General features: G+C 43.7%; 1 protein-coding gene across 2 annotated transcripts in view; it reads left to right on the top strand.

Annotated features, from left to right (window-relative positions):
- SRFBP1 (serum response factor binding protein 1) overlaps positions 1–24,451 on the top strand; it is a 208,416-nt gene that overhangs the window by 43,708 nt on the left and 140,257 nt on the right. For both annotated transcript variants that reach the window (XM_077462208.1, XM_077462207.1), the window contains one exon: positions 11,433–11,521. In XM_077462208.1, the coding sequence (XP_077318334.1) occupies positions 11,433–11,521 (89 nt within the window). The remainder of the gene's footprint in view (positions 1–11,432; positions 11,522–24,451) is intronic.

Genomic DNA, 24,451 nt, shown 5'->3' with positions numbered 1-24,451 from the left:
GGGAGGGCTAAACTTGCTCCCAAGTTTCTAAGGGTTAACCAGGTTTCGACAGAATTTTTCATCATTCATTTTAGGCAGCTTTGAGGAATTTACAAAGATAGCTCATCTGCATAGACTAACTACATAGAATCAGCCTAAACACAATGAGTCATACAGTAGGGGTTCTAATTAAAACTTGGCTCAAACAAAAAAGTCTAAAACTCTTAACGAGAAATAAGTGTAAGATAAGACATGTGTATTCTTTAAAAACAAGCTCATAGAATGGAGGGGAGATTACAAAATGGAGTGACAATTGATCATATGCTCTATTACAATCCCCTCTTAAGTCATAAAAAATGACTTACAGAGATTCTACTGTATTAAAGACTGAGGTAAGCTTTACTTTCAGGACCTGAGTCAAGGATTCTAGTGGTTCTAGTAATTAAACACATAATTGTACCTTAACCACTTTCAGACCGGACCATTTTGCTGGTAAATGACCAGAGGTCTTTTTACACTTTGGCACTGCGCTGCTTTAACTAGTAATTGCGCGGTCATGCAATGTTGTACCCAAACAAAATTTGCGTCCTTTTCTTCCCACAAATAGAGCTTTCTTTTGATGGTATTTGATTGCCTCTGCGATTTTTATTTTTTGCGATATAAACGTAAAAAGACCGCAAATTTTGAAAAAAATGATATTTTCTACTTTTTGTTATTAGAAAAATCCAATAAACTCAATTTTAGTCATACATTTAGGCCAAAATGTATTCAGCCACATATCTTTGGTAAAAAAAAAGTCAATAATTGTATATTTATTGGTTTGCGTAAAAGTTGTCACATCTACAAACTAAGGTACGTTTTCTGGAATTTACGCAGCTTTTAGTTTACGACTGCCTATCTCATTTCTTGAGGTGCTAAAATGGCAGGGCAGTACAAAACCCCCCCCAAATGACCCCATTTTGGAAAGTAGACCCCCTAAGGAAATTGATAAGAGGCATGTTGAGCCCATTGAATATTTTATTTTTTTGCCTCAAGTGATTGAATAATGACAAAAAAAAAATTTTTTTTTTTTTTTACACAAAGTTGTCACTAAATGATATATTGCTCACACATGCTATGGGCGTATGTGAAATAACACCCCAAAATAAATTCTGCTGCTTCTCCTGAGTACGGGGATACCACATATGTGGGACTTTTTGGGAGCCTAGCCGCGTACGGAGCCCCGAAAACCAAGCACCGCCTTCAGGCTTTCTAAGGGCGTAAATTTTTGAGTTCACTTCTCACTACCTATTACAGTTTTGAAGGCCATAAAATGCCAAGATGGCACAAAACCCCCACAAATGACCCCATTTTAGAAAGTAGACACCCCAAGCTATTTGCTGAGAGGCATGTTGAGTCCATGGAATATTTTATATTTTGCCACAAGTTGCGGGAAAATTACAAACTTTTTTTTTTTTTCACAAAGTTGTCACTAAATGATATATTGCTCACGCATGCCATGGGCATATGTGAAATGACACCCCAAAATAAATTCTGCTGCTTCTCCTGAGTACGGGGATATCACATATGTGGGACTTTTTGGGAGCCTAGCCGCGTACGGGGCCCCGAAAACCAAGCACCGCCTTCAGGCTTTCTAAGGGCGTTACAGTTTTGAAGGCCATAAAATGCCAAGATGGCACAAACCCCCCCAAATGACCCCATTTTGGAAAGTAGACACCCCTAAATTTAGGGGTACACTAGTGAGACTAGGTAATAAATGGCGGGTGCCCTGAAACTATAAAAAAATAACTAACCAACCAGCGTCACCTGTAACAGTTATATGGTGATCACTGGTGAAAGGGTTAACTAGGGGGCAATCAGGGGGCTTTATGCGGTAGTATATGGGGGTCCCTGGCGCTATAAAAAGCTGCGGCGAACCTAAATACCTACCTGCCTAACTAGCGTCACCTGTGACACTAATACAGCGATCAGAAAAACGATCGCTTATTAGGCTGGGTTCACACTGGAGCGATGCGGGAACGCCACGAATGCGCGGCGGGTTCCCACATCACATGCCTCCCGGCGGCAGTTCACACTGCCCTATGCGAACTGCTGGGAGTGTCAGTGAAATGTTACTGACACCCCCAGATCAGTTCGCATATCGCAGTGCGATCTGCAAACTCGGATCGCATGGTGTGAACACCCATGCGATCCAATTCTGCTGCGGGCCAAAAAAAGGGTCCCGTGCGAATTTGCGGCGGGTGCGGCGAATGGCTGAACTCGAATCGCACAGAGATCGGATGTGATTTGCACTGCAGTGCGGTGTGAATCACATTCGTTCTCATAAACCGCTGCAATGTGAACCCAGCCTTAGTGACACTGGCGACGGGGGGTGATCACGGGGTTAAACCTTTATTGGGGGGGTTAGGGGGGTACATTAGAACTAAAGGGGGCTAACTCTAACTGCCCTAACAGTTATTACAGTCACAAATGACACCAATGCAAAAAAAAATAAAAATGACATTGGTGTCACTGTGACTGGGGGGCAGGGGTAATTGGGGGGGGTGATCGGGGGGGTGTGAGTGTGCCTGGCATGTTCTACTGTGTGTGTAGAGTGTTGGTGCAACTCACCGATCCGCTCTCCTCCGTGTCGGAACGAAAAATACCGACACGGAGGAGAGAATACATCACTTCCTCTCCTGTGTTTACATTACAGGAGAGGAAGTGATGTCACGGGGGATTTCTATGCGTCGGGAGCGATCGCGAGGGGGTGGCCATGAATGAATGGCCGCCCCCTCGTCCCGGATCGCTCCCGGACGAAAACCGACCGCCGCAGGCACCGGGCGGGGGCCCGATCGGGCCCCCGACCCGCGGGAGGCAAGGGACGTACATGTAAGCCCTTATGCCTGCCCGTGCCATTCTGCCGACGTACATCGGCGTGCGGCGGTCGGCAACTGGTTAATCTCACCAACAGCATAAGACTCCTTCAGCCAATGGACTCCAGACACCGAAGAATTACTCGCCATGGAGAGCAGAATAAGTAAAAATAACAGTTTCTTACCGTGGCCACTTGCTTGCCCAACTGCAGTTTTGTGTCTCTCTGGCTGGGAGACCACTGGACTGTATCCGAGTTTGAAAAGGCACCATTCTGTTAAATCAGGTTAGGGAGTCTCCAATCGAGACATTCAGATGAGATAGTAGACCCAAATCTTTGTAAAATAATATAATTAGGTGACTCTAGTTTACTATATATCCAACATTCCTCATTAACTGATTTTCCGTGCATATGCTTATTTGAACTTCATCAGTAACATTTTATCATGGAATGTGGTTGACCGTTCCCCTATCTCATTTTCTCCCAATGACTCTTTTTGACCTGTTACGTGTGTCATGTATAGGTTGTGCTCCACATATGCCTTTTATGGCACCCAAGTCCTCAGGGTGATATATACAGTTGGTTATGATCCATGTGGGTAGCAAAACAATCAAAGTGATCAAAAATATGAGGCACAAGGCCTTCTCAGAAGTCTGGTGAAATAAGCCGGATCATCTTTTTCAGTCTTGACCACCTGCTTCATTCACTATTCAAGGGTTTTCACTGCTTACTTCACCTCCTTTGTCTATAATCTTCCTCTTAGGTGTTTGGTTCACCTTCACACGACTAACATGAATCCAGACCTGTTGTCCCTCTACCAGAATAGCTGTGCGGGTAACTGATCACTGTGGTTGGGGGTCCAAAGGGATACTCCCGCTTCTTGGTGCGGTTCAATTGCTGGACCGTCACGGTGTCACCCACCTGGAAAGGGCATGTAGGTTCCTGTGAAGAAAGAGGAGGTGCGAGCAAAATTTCTTTCAATTTTCAATTAGTTTTCTTACATACTCTTCCTGTATGAGATGATGATCAAGGTCCCCTCTTTCTAACATAAGCGGCTGTCTGGCCCATGGGGTGGAGAATAGCCTACTCATTAGGGCTTCAAAAGGAGAGTATTCTATTTTCTTAGAGGGTGTCATTCTTACCTCAGCTAGAACTGCTGGGAGGATCTTCTTCCAATTGGTATATGTACCTCCAGTGGCCTTCCTGATCTTATCCTTAAAGGTTCTGTTCATCCTTTCCAATATACCTGAACTTTGAGGGTGATAAGGTATATGAAACTTCCAGTAAATTTTGAGCATTTTTACTAGATCTTGGCAGACGGCCACAAATGCAGGGCCATTGTCTGAGTTGATCTGAAGCGGGCATCCCCCTCTGGGAATGATTTACTGTGTAAAAATTCTCACTACTGTTTGTGCATCTTCCTTTGTTGTGACAAACATTTCTATCTTGAGAACATGTCCACTATTAAAATTAGGTATTCTTGTCTCTTGCCTAACTTTTAGGCGTGTGTGTGAAATCAATTTGTAAATGATTGAATGGTGTGGATGGATAGATTCGGTGTTCAGGTTTTGGCTTTTGAGGGTTCCTGGGATTATTCCGGATGCATGTGATGCATTTGCAAACATATGCCTTCACCAAGGAGGAAAGACCAGGGATGTAAATATTTTTGTCTAATAATTCACATGTGACCTGCCAGCCTCTGTGTCCTACACCATGGTAATGTACAATGAATAAAGGATCACTTGCTACAGGAATACATGGTCTCCCCCATGGCAGATAAGCTCAGATTCTGAGCTTTTCTCCACACCTACTGCATTCCATTGTTGGATGTCTTTGTCTGTAGCATATGTTTGGAGATCATGCAATGTTTGATTTAGGAGATGGATTTCAGGTGAGAGCAATGGCATTTGGATGTCTGCTGGCTGTGTGGATGCTGCCTCTCTTGCTGCTTAGCCAGCTAAAGCATTTCCATTGGCTATGTCATCTTGCTGACCAGTATGTAGCTTACTGTGCAATATAGCAATGGATTTTGGTAGTTGTATGGCTTATAACAGGCTTGTGACAAGTGTGGAATGTGAGATGAATTTTCCATCTGCATCTGTGTAGCCCCTTCTTTTCTGTATAACTCCAAAATCGCGTGCAACACCGAATGCGTACTTGGAGTCAGTGTAAATGTTTACATCCTGTCCTTCAAAAAGCTGACAAGCTCTAGTAAGGGCTATAAGTTCTGCAACTTGTGCTGATTGGAATGGGACAGAGTTTGCTTCCAGTATTTTATCAGGCAATTGGGCAACAGCATACCCTGCATGGTATGTGTTATCATTTGGTCTTGGACAAGACCCATACACAAAGACATTCTATGCACCAGGGTGAGCAGTTGAGGACATGTCTGGTCTGGGGGATGTGTCTTGGTGGATGAGGTCCATGCATTCATGTTGAGGCACTACCTCATCTTCCTCACCTTTCAAGCTTAGCAGGGCATTCAGGATTGAAGCTGGGCCAGAAGTGGGAGTGGCATATTTTATCTCAACATTTGGGTTAGAAAGTAAAGTGACTTCATAACCGCTCAGCCTTTGGGCTGACATGTGCTGGGCATGGATGATCTTTAGTAGAATGGATACATTGTGAGTGGTGTAGTGTGGTGGCATCTCCTAGAGCAGGCATGTATCGTGGCCTGCGGCCTGGTTTTGAACGGCCGCCTGGTTATTTAACCCCTTCCCATCGAGCGTACGCAGATGTGCGTACTCGGCTTCCGGGGGTATACCGGGATGATGCCCGCACCTGCAGGCATCATCCCGGTACCGTTCTTTTCAGCAGGCGATTGGCTATCCAGGCATAACAACCGATGCGGTTAAAAGCCGCTCGGCTGTTATGCCGGAGGAGCGGGTGGGCACGTCCCCCCCTCCCGTCTCCTCCCGCCGCTGTTACCGGTGCTCCCGCTCGATCGGGAGCACCGATTCAAGTTCCGCTGCCTCCGGCTGCTGGGGAGGAATCGGCTTCGTTCCAGTCTCCTCATAGTAAACACGGAAGCGACGTCATGATGTCACTTCCCGTTTACTCGGCTGCCAATGGCGCCGGTTTTAAAAAGATATACGGTATTCAGAATCGCAGTTTTTGGCGATCTGAATACATTGAAGTGTAAAGGAGGGGTGGGGGGTCTTTTAGACCCCCGATCCCTCCATAAAGAGTACCTGTCACCACCTATTACTGTCACAAGGGATGTTTACATTCCTTGTGACAGCAATAAAAGTGATCAATATTTTATTTTTTAAAAACAATTTAGTCATTTTAAAATAAATAAAAAAAAATAAAACATTTTTTTTTAAAGCGCCCGCTGTCCCCACGAGCTCGCAAAGCAAAGAGAACGCATACGGAAGTTGCGCCCGCATATGTAAACGGTGTTCAAATCACACATGTGAGGTATCGCCGCGATCGTCAGAGCGAGAGCAATAATTCTAGCACTAGACCTCCTCTGTAACGCTAACCTGGTAACCATAAAAATGTTTTAAAGCATCGCCTATTGAGATTTTTAGGTACCATACTTTGTCATCAATCCACAAGTGCGTGCAATTATAAAGTGTGACATGTTTGGTATCTATTTACTCGGAGTAACATTATCTTTTACTGTTTTTTTTTTTATTTTTTTATTCATGAAAGTGTCCCTTTTCCCAAAAATTTGCGTTTAAAACACCGCTGCGCAAATACCGTGTGACATAAAATATTGCAACAATCGCCTTTTTATTCTCTAGAGTCTCTGCTAAAAAAATATATATAATGTTTGGGGGTTCCAAGTAATTTTCTAGCAAAAAATATGGATTTTAACTTGTAAACACCAAATGCCAAAAATACGCTTAGTTATGAAAGGGTTAAACATGTATATCTTTTGTGGCCCCCGATGATCTCCCAGCGCCGGGACCACAAAAGATATATAGGCTGGCTGCCTCGGAGGGAGCAGGCGGGACGCGTGCCATGCACACAGGAGGAGTATTTCCTTTTTACACGACAGCCTCTGCAATAGGAAGTCCCGTCTCCGGCGCTGCCATTGGACGACTGTTCTGTCCATCAAAAGAAGCAGGACTTTCTCTTAAAGAGGCCACTGTGTAAACAGGAGATTCTTCTGTAGGGATATCTTGGCGCTTGTCCTGCCCCCTCCATGTCCCCTCCAAGGCTGCACTGATGGTAATGGTGAGTGCATTCCTGGCAATTGTGGGGATGCATTCCTGGCAATTGTGGGGATGCATTCCTGGCAATTGTGGGGATGCATTCCTGGCAATGGTGGGCGCTGCATTCCTGGCAATGGTGGGTCTGCAGATGGGCACTGACCCTTATTTTGCTTCACACTTCTTTTATTTCAAAAAAAAATTCCCTGAAACTTCCCTCTTAAAGTGAAGGTACGTGCTATACGCCAATAAATACGGTATATCCAAATAATACACTTGAGTTCATCTCTTCACCACACACAGCCACAAAGGCAAGGGAATTCTTGTTGGGCAGTGTATTAGTGCTCGAACAAACACACTTAGACCGAATTTTAATGGTTCAAAGAATGTCAGGCAAAATGGTTGGCCCTCGCGCATGTTAACTTCATCAAATCTGGCCCTCTTTGAAAAAAGTTTGGACACCCATTGAATGATGTAGCTATTTCCACCACCATCACACAGGATGCCAGAGCTCCAAGACACGCCGGCATGCCCTGCATTGGCATAGGCACAACCCTTGAAAAAAAAATGCAATAGGGCGGAGTTTGCTCCCATGCTTTTGCACTAGGACCCCCGACATTGTCCCTGGCAGGTAATCCAAGTCAAGGAGCTGTGACCATTGCATTTTTATTATGATGCACAAAAGCATTGTACATTTCATCATTCCATTTCACAGTCTGGCATGTCAGTACCTGTGGCTTGCCTCAGAAGATTATCGTAATAGGAACAAGCAGGTATCCATTGGCGGCAGTAACCAATCATACCAAGAAAGGATAGCATGTCCTTAGTGAGTGGGCAAGGGCAGACCCATTGAGAGCTGCAGCTCTCTTGTGACTGATTTTCCTTTCTCCTTTGGAGAGTGCAAAACCAAGGTATTCAACAGTCTCCTGACACCATTTGTAGCTTTTTTGAGAAACCTTGTAACCATTATCTGCTAACCAATGTAACAGATATAAACCATTCTTCTTACATGCAACCTGGCTTGGACTACACAACAACAGATCATAGTAGGGCGGAACCATGACTGGGTGTCCAGGACCGCAAGATTGCCTGGAGGACCACTGAGTAGACTACAAGGGAATCTGCATAACCTTGGGGCATTCTACACCAGGTCATCTGGCAGTTTTTATTTAGAAACAAAAAGCAAGGATTGGCTGTGTCTTTTTTTTTATCCATAAGGACGCTAAAAAATGCATTCATGAAATCAATAACAGAAAAATACTCTGCATCAGATGGTGTAGAGGTAAGGAGTAATGACACAGCAGGCACTACAGGCGCAATGGACATGACCGGGTTACTTACAGCTGGAAGGTCTTGAACAAACCTATAACTGCCATCCGGCTTTTTAACTGGGTTGATGAGTGTGTTGTAGGGGGATACAAATTCTTTTATAATGCCTTTCTTTAAGAAGTGTTCTACCATAGGGGCAATGCTTTCCTCTTTTTCTTTGGACAACGGATACTGTTTGTGATAAATGGGTTGTGCCCATTCTTTTAAGGGGAAGTTTTGTATGGGGTACAGGAGATGAGCCCTACATCTAGAGTGCTCTCTGACCATACTTTGTCAAAATCACTGGGGAGTCCTGTGTCTGTCTCTTGCACTTCAGTGTTCAACGTTATGGGCCATATGGGGATTTTTTTAAAATGAGCAATCACACCTCCCTGATTGGTTATCTCTGTTCTAATCCCTAACTTACCTAGTAAGTCTCTCCCAAAAAGATTGAAAGGGAAGTTTAGTATTCTCCTGAAACTGTGGTGCAACAACACTGACCCTATTCTACATTTACTACTGGGAGGGGAGGGGTTAACTTTCCTTAGACATGCAGTCACAACTGGCTGCTCACCAAAGGAGCGAGAGAAGGTGGAAGACTTGGATGCCACCCCCTGGGCAGCTTCACTGTTGTGGCTTGGGCTGGGTCCACTGGATGGGGTATTTCACTTCCTGATTTTGCTGAGGGTTCTGTATCTGGGCAGGGGCTTAACTATTTTGTCGATTGAAAGGTTCATATGGGCATTGATTTTTCCAGTGGCCCTCCTGTCCGCAGTTGAAACAACTGGTTCTGGACTGCTGAGGACCCTAGAAAATCCTCTTCTCCTTCCCCACTGCCCGCCATTACCATGGGGAGGCATTTGCTGTGCCCCTCCTTGGTAATGGGCACTTACTGTTTTTTCCCTTTGCTATATCAAAACATCCTACATCATCCCTTTCTATTAATGTTTTCTGAAAAACATCCAAAGTACTTGTTGGCCATTCAGAAATCATTTGCTTGACCATTAAGCCCTTCTGTGGTTTCAGGTTAGAGATGTAAGTCTGAATAATCAGACTAGTCATATCTGCCTGTAAGGATAACCCAGCCTTTTGAGTCCAGGTATCCATGAATCTCTTCCAAAAAAAACAATACTGTTTCACTTGACTTCTGTTTGCATGCTATAGCAGTGGGGGTGGAAGACTTATTTTTAAAAGCACTTGTCATTTCTTTCTCAATTTCTTCCTACATTTTCTTCCTACCATCTTCAGTGTTAAGCCCATAATCTGCTGCTTTGGTGTCACCTTCGTGTGTTACAGCTACAGTCGGGACATGAACCCAGTTCCATGCAGTTGTGTGTCTGATTTATTCTATCAATAATCAGGTGCATGTTTTCTAAATGGAAGGAGGGGAGCAGTTGGGTCTGGTCTCTCTTTATCTGCCTTTCCCTATGCTTCCTCTCATAATCCTCCCACCTAAACATTTGTTGGATTTCTTATTATCCCTCTGGAACCAATACGGTACACATTCTAGTCAGTTCTCCCCTCTCTGTCTCATATAAGCCATGTCCCATTGTGGGTCCCTGGAGTACCAGGGAAATGCCTTCTTATTTTTTTTTTTCATCTAATAGATTTGATACCCAGGGGACTATGAACTCACAATCTGTTCCACAAATCCTAGCTACATTATCTTTGCATAATTTTTACATGTTTCCCCAGGGTTGGGGCTGATCATGTGATAAAGGGCCTCCGCCTGAAGCTCTTTCCTGAGATCAGTGTAGCGGTGTGTCAGACTGACACACCGCACCACCAATCACCACAATGCGTGCTGGCGGTTATCCTGCAGGACGTCATATGACACCCAGTCTGGATAACTGAACCACCGCCCGGCCGTCATTCTGCTATAGGCCAGGTGGGAAGTGGTTACATTTAGCTGAAACATAATTTTCTTACCATACAATCTTTTTTTTTTTTTTGTCACACATATTCAGTGTGAGCTTTGTGTTAATCATCTAAATCTGTGGAGAAAAAAATGTAGTAATTGAATGGATCACTAGTAAACCCAGACCCTTCCACACTCACACCCCATCTGTCATGATTCCTGTTGACAAACAGTGACCTGGCTCAGCTGCAAACTCTGTCCATCACAGAAGTGGAATGTTCTATACTAAGTGACAAGGTGACAATATTAATTTGTTTTTATGTTTCACAGAGAGTTGGCAAAGGCAAATTCACGTATTTGTAAGACATATTGGAAGGACTGTACTTTTTTCTTACTTTCTTGTAAAGTATCTATTTCAGGAGTACAGACATGGAGCTATATTGCATAATTTAAAGCCAAACTCCAGCTTTCTTATACTGCCCTTCCTCCCTGAGACCCCTCTAGATAGTTTGAGGGTGAACAGTACCAACAAGTACAGATCGTTATCTATGCACGCACCTATGTATGTTCCAGAAGCACCAAAATAACCAAATACATGAGGGTTACAACAGAGCATAATTTATTGCTCAGTTAAAGAATAATCCAGCAACTTCATTCATCCCTGCCACAGTTGGACTTTACGTGAAACTGCTAGAGAGGGGTTTTGGCTTAGTTTGTTTAGTGTGGGGGGGAGAGTTAGGAGCTTTTGACCCCTTTCACACTGGGGTGGGGGAGCATTAGCGGTAAAGTGCCACTAGTTTTAGCGGCACTTTACCACTGTTTTAGCAGCTAGCAGGGCGTTTTTAACGATTTTATGTGGCCGAGGAAAGCGTTAATAGCGTCTGAAAAGCGTCGCTGCCCAATCGCTTTGCAGGCGCTTCAGCACCCGTTCATTTCAATGGGCAGGGGTGGTGGAGGCACGCACTGCCCCAAAGATGCTGCTTGCATGACTTTTTTTCCTGTCCTGCAAGTGCAGCACCCCAGTGTGAAAGCACTCAGGCTTTCAACTTGGGGCTGCAGAAGAGGCAGTTTACCGGTGCTTTTCAGGCGCTATTTTTAGCGCAAAAGTGCCTGTAAAACACCTCAGTGTGAAAGGGGTCTTTGTCAGTTTTTATGTATAAATATGTGTAATATGTTTTCACGTCTGGGTGAAATGATGTGGGATTTTTGCCATATTCACTATACGTTTACCTACAATGTTTTTATCTTGTCTAAATTTTCTTTGTCTCCACAGGTAGTGAAAATGCGGAAAGATGTGAAGAAGGTGAAAGTCCTTACTATTCGGAGGCTCACAAGAAACCTTTCCAAACTGAAATCAAAAAAGTTAGTGATCTAATTGTGTGTATGTGTAGAAGTGTGTGTGTGTGTATATATAGATATATCTATATCTATATATATATCTATATATATATCTATATATATCTATATATATCTATATATATATATATATATATATATAGAGATAGATAGATAGATAGATAGATAGATAGATAGATAGATAGATAGATAGATAGATAGATAGATAGATAGAGAGAGAGAGAGAGAGAGAGAGATATATATATATATATATATCATGATTCTAGCTAAAATGAGAATCACAATTTTTTTGCTTAGAAGATGAATCACGATTCTCTCACGATTCTCACAGCGCATCATCTTTTACATTAAAACAAAAGAGAAATTGGGCTAACTTTACCGTTTTTCATTTATTTATTTTTTTATATTCATTGAAGTGTATTTTTTCCCAAAAAATTGTGTTTGAAAGACCGCTGGGAAAATACAATGTGACATAAAGTATTGCAGCAATTGACATTGTATTCCCTAGGGTCTCTGCTAAAATATATATAATGTTTTGGGGTTCCAAGTTATTTTCTAGCAAAAAATATTGATTTTAACTTAAGAAACAAGAGTCAAAAAAAGATTTAGACTTTAAGTGGTTAAACTTCCTGCATTTTACAGGTTGTTAAAAACTTGGCAGACTGCCTGGATTTTTTCTTTGCACACAGAAGTTTTATCCCTTTGATCTAAGAAGGAAGAGTTGGTTACAATGTTTCATGTTAAAAACTTGGCAGACTGCCTGGATGTTTTCTTTTGACAGCTGAGTGAGCAGATAAGTCTCTCCTCTTGTTATATGACAGAATCGGCAAACTCTGCAATAGAGATCGTCAGGGGGGTTGAATCGAGATTAATGATTAATTGTGCAGCTCTAATTTTATATATATATATATATATATATATATATATATATATAGTGGTAATGTTCGCTTGTTTTTATGATATCGTTTTTAATTGACATTAAACTTCCGTATTAGCAGACAGACAATATTATGTGCTTACAGTACATACACTGTTTAATGTTCTCTTGACTGCCCTGTATTATTATGTAATGTGTATCTAATGTTCCTAGAGTAGGCAAAAAGTAAACAGGTCTTTCTATTCAGTTATTTTCTGTATATTGTACTCATTTTATTGTTTTGAATAAGATTTTGGGACCAGTCTTTCCAGTCCCATGACTACTTTCTTATTGTCGTTTCTTTATCCTGTATGCTTATGCTGAAGGGTGTAATAAAAATGATATAAGACGTAAACGGGTGCTGTAGCAACCACCAGCAGGAGATTGATATCATCAAGGATCTTCAAGATAACATAAAAGTGATCAAATTACAAAGGTAATGAGCAACAATTTGGGGCCATGCTGGACCCCTTAGATGGCATGAAAAGCAGAAGGCACTGTTCTTGCTTCTCTCCATGTCTTCTCGAGCTTTATGGGAACCCCAAAACTTGTGTCACACTAATATGCAAATAAATTTATGAGGCTAACTTAAAGGTTGCTGCAATGCCACCTGTACCCATTGATCCTGAATCGTAGTGAGTGGCATGAATCGCTAATGCATAGGTAGAGGAAGTAATTTCCCAAAGTTAGTATTTGCATAATAGATTGCCTTGCGTTTTGTGTTCTAGGGCAGTCAAGACATACTGCTAGTACAACATGGATCTTCAAGATGGCATCCAAGCATTTTAGGTGAACACATCAGAGCAGTAATGTGCAGTATTTCGTGGCCATGCAGGACCCCTTTTTCTTTTTCATACATCATGGGGCACAGAGTTGGGCTAATATTCATTACCTGCTGGGTTATACTTCATCTCCAGGTGAATGGACACTTGTAGACAAAGGCCTTTAGACAGGAAGTGATCAGCTATATAAACCCTCCCATGAAGGAAGTACTTTCGTTTTTTACCAGTGTCTGCAAGGTGGAAGGTGGCACGATTGTTTGAGCTCTCTGAGCTCCAGGTCTCTAGTCCCACAAACGGTTCTTAAATTAATCAAGGGATTGACCGATCAGATCCATTTGACACAGGCTTTATATGCGTAGATAAATGGTACACGAGCCTCGCAAAGAAGACTCAAGATCCTTCAGGCGCTGGACCCTGTGAAGTGAACACCACAGCGCTAAGGCATTCCTGCAGGGTACTGTAGAGGTCCAATGGAGTGGACCCTAAACAAGAAATGGGTACCCAGTCCTTGAAGGTCCTCAAGTGACAGGAACCCACGTGAAGGGTGAACATTCAGCTCTTAGTTTTTAAGCTGCCCTGTGCCTGGATGGGTAAGTGAAACCCCTTTCTTTAATATTGTGGGGTGTCCCAGTGATTGTAACAATCAGTCAAGCTAGCTAGGAGCTGGACACCTGTGTGCGGTAACCATACGGGGGAGTTTTGGGCTAGCTGTGGGTGTTATCAAAGTGTACCTTTTTTGCTTGTGTCTGGCTGTTTTTTTACCTGTATGATGGCGCACGATGGTGCGCCATTCCGCCTTGGTTCGCCATGGCGCACATGAATTTGCAAGAGCGCACGCCGCTTTGCAGCACATGCGCCGTAGCCTTTATCTGGGTGCATGAAGATTTGCAACATATATGCGAATACAGCTGCGCACGTTCTTGCGCACACACACAGAACATTCCAGCCCACAGCCAGCTTATTTAAGCTGTGTATGCCAAGCATACAGTGCTTCCAGAAGGCAGCTGTGGGACACAGAGCAGGCTCTGAACCAGGCATTTGCAACGGTTCATTTTCTCCTTACCCGGGTCACGTGAGTCACCAGGTGTTGCTTGGTGGGCTAAAGGTACTTAGCGGGATTGTTGCATAGGGGCTTGGTGAACCCTATTAAAGGGTCTCCCTTCTGAGGTGTTTTAATAATACACCCAGGTACTCCCTTTTTGTGGCTAGTAAGTGTCTTCAAAAAAGAGGAGTGGACCTAACACTACAGGGAAGGGCACAGCTATGTCATCAGTAGTTCCCGATGAACGTAGTGGTATCCTTAGTGTTGTATCCCCTGAAGGACCAGAGGCTTACGGACAATCTGAGCCACTGCGCCTATCTGGGATTGTGGCTACAGTCAACGCTGCTGCTTCACTCTTTATCACTAAGGATGAACTGTCCTCGGCCCTATCCAGGTTAGAGCACAGGATTGCTGATATGATTGCCTTCATCCCACAAAGTGGCAAGAAGCGTGACGGATCCCCCTCCTTGGAGCCTCCTAGTCTGGAGCAGAAATGGTTTGAGGATGGGGAAGAGCTTGTAAGCTCAGGATTCTGTGGATGGCCTGGCGGATGAGTATGCTTCCGAGCATTCTGGACAAGAAGATATCCAGTTGGTGTCGGCCTCTCAATCACAGAGGCTTTTGATCCTGACTCTTACCAAAATGGTTCGTTCTGCCTTTAAGTTGCCTCTTCTAGAGGTTACTGAGCCTCCCTGGTCCTCTTTGGGATCCCGGAAGCCTCTTCAGGCCACACAGAGACACACACCCCTTACACCCCCTGTTGGAACGGGCGATGTATGCTGATTGGGAACATCCTGACAGGATTTATGTTCCTCCTAGGAGGTTTTCTCTTTTATGTCGCATGGATGAAAAGTTTAAGAAGTGGAGCATGTCAGCCGTAGATGCAGCAGTATCTTCCTTAAACAAGAACTTGACTTGTCCGACCCTGTTGACAAGAAATTGGTGTAATTATTAAAGGCTTCCTTTTCTTTGGCCAGTTCAGCTGTTCAGCCAGCTGTTGCAGCAATTGGTATCTGCCAGCCCGATAAGGATCAGCTCAGATGGCCTGACAGGCCTAACCAGGAGGATGATCTGCCTGAAAATAAGGCAGATATTCCTAGAGTGCTGTGTTTTGCTGTTGACACCTTAAAGGATTCAATACAGCAGGTTTCTCTCTTGGCTCTTTTGTCTGTACATATGCGCAGACTTTTGTGGCTTAAGAACTGGTCAGCCGAGCTTCCTTGTAAAAAGTTATTGGCAGGTTTCCCCTTCCATGGGGAATGTTTATTTGGACAAATATATCCCAAAAAATTCTGGAGGAAAGAGCTCTCTACTTACTGTAAAGAAAAGCACCAGGCGTCCCTCGTTTAAATCCTCTGGGACTGCTTCCTTAAATGTCTCCATGCTAAGGCAATTCCGCCGCCAACAGGGCACTAGGGCCAAGGCCAAGCCTCAAGGCCAGGGCCAGAAAAAGCCCTGGGTCCAAAATTCTTCTAAACCCAGCACCAAGCCCTCCTTTTGAGGGGACGCCCCCACTCCATCGGGTGGGAGGAAGGCTGCTGCACTCTGCGGACCTTTGGAGAACAATAGTTCAAGACGAGTGGGTCACCTTACTCTACTTTACTATATCCCGCGGTTAAAAGCTGGAGTTTCGGGGGGGTTCCTCCTTAGTTTTTTAAGATCCAGCATTTCCTCGGATCCTCCAAAAAGAGACTTATTGCTTCAGACACTACATCATCTAGTGCATCAGGGGGTGATTGTAGAGCTTCCTGTACCCTGAAAGAGGCATGGGGTTTTACTTGAAGCTATTTATGGTTCAAAAACCAAGCGGGGACACAAGGCCCATTTTGGACCTAAGATCCCTGAACCAGTATCTACTGATCCAGTCCTTTCGGATGGAGTCTGTCCGCTCAGTAGTAGCCTCACTCCATATGGGAGACTTCCTAGCCTCCATCGATTATAAAGGATGCGTATTTACACGTTCCTATCTTTCAGCCTCATCAGAGGTTCCTGCAATTTGCGGTAGAGGAATGTAATTTTCAGTTTGTGGCTCTACCCTTTGGGCTTGCTACAGCTCCCCGGGTTTTCACAAAGGTCCTAGCACCAGTAGTGGGTCTTTTAAGGACCCAAGGGATCCTGATGCTTGGGCATCTGGATGACCTCTTGCTCAGAGATCACTCAATACTGGGTCTAGAACAGAGCATAACATGCACAGTGCGGTATTTGGAAAGCATAAGCTGGATCATAAATACCGAAAAGTCATCCTTGAGACCAGCGTAAAGCCTAAAGTATTTAGGTCTGATCCTAGATATGGTCCAAGCAAGAGTATTCTTGCCACCTGCAAGTATCTGTGCTCTAAAGAATCGGGTGTGTCAGATAAGGGGCACCAGACAACCCTCCATTCGGCTCTGTATAATTCTTCCATGGAGGATGGTATCCTTCGAAGCAGTGCCCTATGTCCAGTTCCATTCCAGGCCTACAACAAGACATATTTTTGGCTTGGAACAGGAGAGGATAAGCCCTGGATTATCCAATGTTCTTATCTCCTAGGGCACGCTTAAGCTTAAACTGGTGGTTGCAGGATCAGAACCTTTGAAAGGGAAGATCCTTCCTCCCGGCAACTTGGAGAGTACTGACTACAGATGCCAGTCTCTCAGGCCCTAGACCCTATAGGGGCTCACAGCTCAAGGGAAATGGTCAAATACAGAACAGATCCTGCCCATCAATGTCCTGGAATTATGGGCAGTACAACTCGACCTACGGTCATGTACAGTGGAGCTTCAGGACTACCCTATCAGCGTTCAGTCCCACAATGCCACTGCAGTGGCCTATATAAATAACCAAGGCGGTACCAGGAGTCGTTCAGCTCTGAAGGAGGTGAACCACATACTAGCCTAGGCAGACTGCCGACTCTATCGGCAGTCCATATCCCGGGAGTAGAGAACTGGAAGGCAGATTATCTCAGCCCCCAGCAAATCTACCCGAGGCAATGGTCCCTACACCCAGGCGTGTTCCAGGAAATTTTCCAACATTGGGGATGGCCAGAGATCGACCTACTGGCATCCAGGTTCAACAACAAGCTACAGCAGTGTGTGTCCCGAACAAGAGATTCTCTGGTAATCAGAGCAGATGCTCTGCTAGTTCCCTCTGATCCCTCTCTTTTCCACATTTATTGCGCAGGATACGGAGAGCAGGAGTTCCAGTCATTCTGGTTGCACCAGCCTGGCCCAGAAGGCCCAGGTTCGCGGAGATTGAGACTAACGCTAGACGAGCCATGGACGCTTCCACGGCGCCCCAATCTACTGTCTCAAGGTCCTATATTCCACCCCAATTTACAGTCTCTAAAGTTGACAGCAGAGCTATTGAAGCCAGGGTGTTAAAGGACCGTGGCATCTCAGGACCAGTGGTGTCTACCCAATGCTAGAAAAGCTGTCACTAGGAAGATCTATCTGGAAGACATAATGCATGGTGTGAAGCCAAAAAATGGCTTCCTCGGAAATATGTGATTGGGAGAATTCTCTCTTTTCTATAGTCAGCTCTGGAAATCAAATTGGCTTGGTGAGTACAATCACAGGTCAAGTTTCGACCCTATCGGTATTCTTTCAAAGGCCTTTAGCCTCCCATTCACTGGTCCAAACCTTTATGCAGGGGGCAACTCGCTTGCTCCCCCCCCCCCCCCCCCCCCCCCCAATTAGGTCACCTATGTGTCCTTGGAACTTGAACTTGGTGCTGTCGGTGTTACAGAAATAACCATTTTAAAATGGTTAACCCTCTATTATAACTAGTCCATAACACACAGGGTTAATAGTTTATGAAAACAAAATAAAGCTTGTAAATACAATAATCATGGCTGCTGAGCCTTGACTACTGACAGGGAGGGAGGGGTGAGGGGCAGAGGTGAGCTGTAGATGTTGGAGGGTTGCAAACTAACCACAGTAGTCAGGGCTCAGCAGCCAGAATTATTGTGGTCAATACAGAGAGAGGGACACAGGAAGTGGCAGGATCAGCCAGGTTTTTACAGGTTTAGAGAGAGGCAGATTAGACAGCACGAGCACTATGCTGTTTAATATGCTATTAGTAAACAGGATCTCTTCTTTTTTTTTTTTTTTTTTTGGTTACAAACACCTCTGCAAAAATTAAAAGCCAGCAGCTACACATATGGCAGCTGTTGGCTTTTAATAATCGTAAACTTACCTGTCCTGGAGTTCAGCGATGTCGGCACTGTAGCTGATGTTTCCATCAGCTGTCGGGTGCTTCCTCCTCCATTGCGAGTAAGAGAACCCAGCAGTGTAGCCTTGTGGCCTCACGCCGGGAACCCTACCAAATGTGGCACCGAATGTTTGGAAGGTCTACTTTAGGGTGGAGCTCCGCTTTTAAGTTCTGTCTTTGGGTGTAATAAACTGGGAGAAGGGTGTGGTGAGGGTTTTTAAATCAAATATACATACATCAATATACTGTATATCCTAGTTAGACATTTTAAAGTTATAGAAAAGTAAAAAAATTGAACAATAAAAAAACTAAATTTTGATTAGACCCTTGTATAAATAGCTGCCTAAGAGGCAGGCCACATAGGGGACACAATATATACAGTGCTTTAATTCTTTGAACAAGAAAATATGATAATTATGACCACAGCAATAGTAATAAGGCTAAGATAACATCAGCTCTGTATCAGCAGTGGATCACACATGTTTGTGTTTGTATTACTATAAAATGCTGCCAAGTACTTTTGAACACACAGTACATTGTATAGTTTACAGTCTACATCTGTTTTCTTAATTTCTCTCTTTTTTTTTTTTTAAATCGTACATTCTGTAATTTAAACTGACTCTTGGTGGGAGGTGTTGGAGGGTGTCTGAAAAACTCTGCCATGTAAGGCTTCCTCAAGTGTTATTAGCTTTTTTTTTTTTCTCTATAGGAAAAGTGTAAACTGGATTTCTGTTCTCCATAAACTGCTTTTCTTTGCGTTCAAGGTACACAGGATTCAGAGCCATTTGGGTTACATTGCTACTTAAAATGGAAGTAAACCCTTCCAAACAACTTTGACCTACAGGTAAGCCTAGATTAAGGCTTACCTGTAGGTCCAAGTAATATCTCCTAAACCTATATGGTTTAGGAGATATTTGCCCGAAAATGGGCACCGCTGTCTACGGCGCATGCGCCGTAGACAGCGGCGCGCAGGCGCACTAAATGCGGCAAGTCCAAGAATGGATTTGCCTAATTTGTCGACTCCCGTGCGCATGCGCGGGAGTGACGTCATCGCGGCTCCGCCGAATGGCAGCGTCGGAGCTCCGAGACGCGACTCCCGTGCGCATGCGCGGGAGTGACGTCATCGCGGCTTCTCCGCTGTCATTCGTCGGAGCTGCGAGAGACGCCACAACCAAGATGGATGCGGCGGACTACAGGTGACAGCGGCGACTTCGCTGGCTCCTGTGTCAGGTAAGTGACACATAATGAGCTACTATGCGATGCATAGTAGTCCATTATGCTTTACCTTTGCAGGGAAAAAAAGAGGAAGTAAACCCATCAGGGTTTACTTCCTCTTTAAGTAGGATGTGCACACAAACAAAAACACTTGCCAGCCTGGTATAACTCCTCCCACTCCAATGTTTTTGCCCCTGTTTTGTAATAAAGCAGTGACAAGAGCAAGGTCCTAAACAGAGTATGAAATTTCTGTTAACTTTTTTGTTCTTTAAGGACAAAAGATTCAGAAACATTTGTGACGTCTAAAAGCAGTCTACTTGATGGATGGGCAACAGAGCAAACAGAATGCTAATAAGCCCAAGTATAAATAAACTACAGACTTCCTGCAGCTCAGAACCACCTAAAGGGCCATATGCCCCAAGCTGGTCAGCAGAAAAGGCCTAAACATCCACTGAGTAAAACTTAGAGCACATGTGAACAGAAAATCTGGGAAACCGTTGCTTAATACTGAAAAGAAAGAAGCACTTGCAGATCTAGTAGAGTGCACTTTGATGGGAAAGAGTGAAACTGGATCCCTAATACGTAAGCCTAAATTATGATTTTTTTTTTTTTTGTGCCACCGAGGTGGACCAAGAAGCTGATTCCACTTTACTTTGACATAGTGAGGACCAGTCTTTCTAATGGAGGCAATGGCTATGGGGTAGACATGCACAGCTCAAATTGCATCCAGACAATGAGGGGAAATCTCCTTCCGTAGTACCAAAGCCAGACAGAGGGATGGGAGCACAATGTCCCTGTTGGGAAGAAAGACTGAACTCTCATTAGGAAGGGAGAAGGCTCTAAGCCTTAACACCACCTTGTTCTTGTATAAGATCAGAAAAGGTTCTTTACAGAACAAAGCCACCAGTTCAGACACACACACCTTGCAGAGGTGATTTCACAAAGGACACCAACCTTCCTTATAGGTTCAAAGGGCAGTTTTTGAAGTGGGGAGTACAAAGATCTTGCCAAAGAATGATTGCCTAATGGTCTTTGCAGCAAGGTCACAAGCATTATGTTCTTTTCTTTAAAATTACTTAGAACAAATTGTTGATCCAGGCCCAAATGTAAAAGGGTCATGATTCGTCCTATGGAGTATATTTTGGGATGAGAGTTTTTCTCGCACCAAGTGAAATATGCCTTCCATGTGCTTTGGTGGGTTTTTCTTTAAAGTGATAATTTACTAGTATGCACAGCATACTGATACATTATGACTGACTTACCCACAAAAGGAGCCCTTCAGAGCTGTAGCTTACCATGGTCCTCAACACTTCCATTTTTGCCCAGGCTTCCTACCTGGTTTTGCATCTTCAGCCCCCTCGAATGACTGGGCCAAGATGACAGTAAGGTAACTATTTATGACTTTACTACCATTTGAAGTGGACTTCTGGCATTTTAATATTGTGAGATTTTCTGGGCAAGAGAGGCCCCTGTACTTCAAAAGCCAAGTCCATAAAGCCAGTGACCGTAAAGCAGGATGGTAAACTGGTCCTTGAGATAAAAGATCCAGTTAATCTGAAAGAGGCTAGGATTCTATACAGGTCAAAATACCACATTATTATTATTATTTTAATATTATTATTATTATACAGGATTTATATAGTGCCAACAGTTTACACAGTGGTTTACCACATCTGCCTGTGGCAGTCCAATTCCCTCTATGCTCCAGAATGTTAATTGGAATTCAGGATTTTTCCAGCATTTAAGTCCCCTGCACCTTTAGGGTGTTTAGGATGACTCCCCAACCTGTCAAGCTGGCTTCCATTGAGATGATCTTTCAATAAATCCTCATGTTTAGGGCTGGATTCCTGAGCCACTAGGCCAGGGGAGGCAACCTGGTCTTCAGTGTCAAGCAAATAGATTTGTTTAGAGAGGGAACGCTGCAGGCCATCTCAGAATTGTTAGTGGATTGTGAGCCACAGAGACCCAGTTGAGCAGGACTACTTTTCTTGTGTTTGACATGTTACACCACAAATAGGCACAACATGTATCTAATACAAGGTAAAAACTTTAAAAGAAGAACTCCAGCTCTTCCTCCCCAAAACAACCAATGCATTGTGTATGTAAATGAAGCACAACCCCATTGTCAGGTATAACTTACCTGCATTAGCCGTACACAGCAGATTTCTGTGTCTTTGATGTCACTCCTCCTCCTGGCTTAAAGTGTTACTAAACCCACAACAGTAAAGTCAGTCTGTATATGCAGCATAGCATTATACTCGCTGTGGAACTTAAGGGGTTAATCCTTTGCATTGTGTAAAAAGGCTGTTTTATCCTGTATGTACAGATCCTTCCTTCCCTGCACTGTCTATACACAGGCAGAGTAGCCAACCCGCACAGTCTCGGTTGTTCTTTTATGCTGCAGAGAACAGTTTCTTGTTCTCAGAGCTAGCCAGGTCACATGATATTGACATCACACATGTGGGAGTGTATACAGTGAAAATCTCAGCACTGAAGAAACTGCAGTTTATCATGTAACCACAGTATACAGATCATCCAAAAAGGTATATAATGGCAATATTTCAATTTTAATGGAAGATTTATAAGCTGTGGGCACTTTGAGAGGGGCGGATTAACTATTTTCATAGTACTGGGTTTAGTAACACTTTAATTTCAAAGCTCTGACTTCCTGTTTCCTTCCTTTACCAGTCTTAAAGCGGAGTTCCACCCAAAAAATGGAACTTCCGCTTTAAGCACTCCTCGCCCCCTTACATGCCACATTTGGCATGTAATTTTTTTGGGGGGAAGGAGTGGGGGCTTCATTAGAAGGGGGACTTCCTGTCCCACTTCCTCCTTCCGCCCAGGGACCGCCAAGGCGACTCCTCCTTTCGCCTTAGGCGGCCCCTCTAAGCGATCTTCAGGTCCCAGGAGATCGCCTGTCCACTCCAGAAGCGCAGCACAACTAACGCATGCGATGTGCGTGCCCGGCCGTGAACCCGAAAGCTGTCACGGCCAGGTGCCCAGAGTGGCAATGGAGGCGCCAGCGGAGAGGAGGGGGAAAGGAGCGACATCCCGTTCGGCCGCATCACTGGACCATGGAACATGTAAGTGTCTGTTTATTACACTTTTTGTAGCTGCTGACTTTTAATAAACATAAAAAGCCTGGAACTCCCCTTTAATACTATGTGTCTTATCATTTAAGGCCTCTAGTTTCAGGATGGGCTATGGGAGTCACTTGTAGTCTTTCTAGTAGTTGATGTGGGCAGGTCCTGGGGTTACTGTGGGTATTTCTGGGCTTTCATGTGGGTGGTAAAAGGAGAGTATTGAAATTCTGCTTTCACCAATCGCATTCCATTCCTCTCTGCAATGAACAAAATACAGCAGGAAGTGCAACCTTGCACTCCAACCCTTGGACAAGAAATGTGCTATTCTAGCTATAAAGGACACACAAATATAAGATTGATCACATGATCATGTTTTTTCTGCTCTGATCTCATTCTTTTTACCAGAGAAACAGCAAATTGTATTTTTTTTTTTTACGGATTGATTTGTAATGAGTTTATACACACACTCACACACTCACACACTCACACACTCTCACACTATTTAGTCACACTTTACAACAACCAAAGATTTGTGTGTATGTGTAGTCACCAAACACACTAAAATTATTGTGAGCAGAAAAGCGTACTCCTTCTACACAAAGTCTTAGGCCTCATGCACACGGACGTTTTTACAGCCGCTTTTTTGAGCGTTTTTTGCAGCTTAAAAACGCCTGTCCATGTTAGTCTATGGCTTCATGCCCACCTAGGCGTTTTTGAGCTGCAAATGGCATAGGCGTTTTTAAGCTGTAAAAAAAAACCAGGACTAGTGCATTCCGTGGCGCGGAGCTAGAGCTGAAAAAACGCGGAAAAACGCGCATAACATATTTTCTTTGTTTTCTTAGTGCTATAGCCAAGAGATGTGTTTCTTTAAAAAATGCTACTTAACGCAAACGCGCAAAAACTCCAATGCAAAACGCGGTAAAAATCGCGTTTTTAACGCCAATTTTTTCCAAGCAACCTAGCTTTGCAGCCAGTTTTTTTAAAACGTCCATGTGCATGAGCACTTAGGCCTCATGTACACTGCTGCTGGTAAACTGATGTTTTGGAGCAGTTGGGAGTTTTTTTTCAACTGCCCCTGAACTCTCCTCTGTTATCTAGTTGAATTTAGAAGCATTTTTTGGAATGCAAAAAAAAAAGCGTCCAAAACCTGAGTTTACAGACATTTCAAGTGCCAAATGCTTCTAAACGTGGTGGCCTTTTTCATTTTTGCCTATTTAAATAAAATAAATAAATAAATATATATAACTTATATATATAACTCATCAGGGTTTACTTCCTCTTTAATTGACAGATAGTAAGCCACGTTTAATATGTCAGTTTTGCCAAGTTTAGAAGCGTTAAAAAAAAAAGTTATATATATATATATATATATATATATATATATATATATATATATATATATATATATATATTATACTTTTTTTTTAACGCTTCTAAACTTGGCAAAACTGACATTTTAAACGTGGCTTACTATCTGTCAATTAAAGAGGAAGTAAACCCTGATGAGTTTACTTCCTCTTTCATTCCCTGCAAAGGTAAAGCATAATCGACTACTATGCATCGCATAGTAGTCCATTATGTGTCACTTACCTGACACAGGAGCCAGCGAAGTCACCGCTGTCCCCTGTAGTCCGGCGCATCCATCTTCTTGGGTCTCGCTGCTACGCCGCTGTCATTCGGCAAAGCCGTGATGACGTCACTCCCGCGCAT

This window comes from Lithobates pipiens, unplaced genomic scaffold, assembly GCF_037356315.1.
Source record: "Lithobates pipiens isolate NorthernLeopardFrog02 unplaced genomic scaffold, aLitPip1_a1.2 Scaffold_3, whole genome shotgun sequence".
NCBI lineage: Eukaryota > Metazoa > Chordata > Amphibia > Anura > Ranidae > Lithobates > Lithobates pipiens.
The sequence above is the reverse complement of the archived record's forward strand: the minus strand, read 5'-3'. Positions and strand labels throughout refer to the sequence as shown.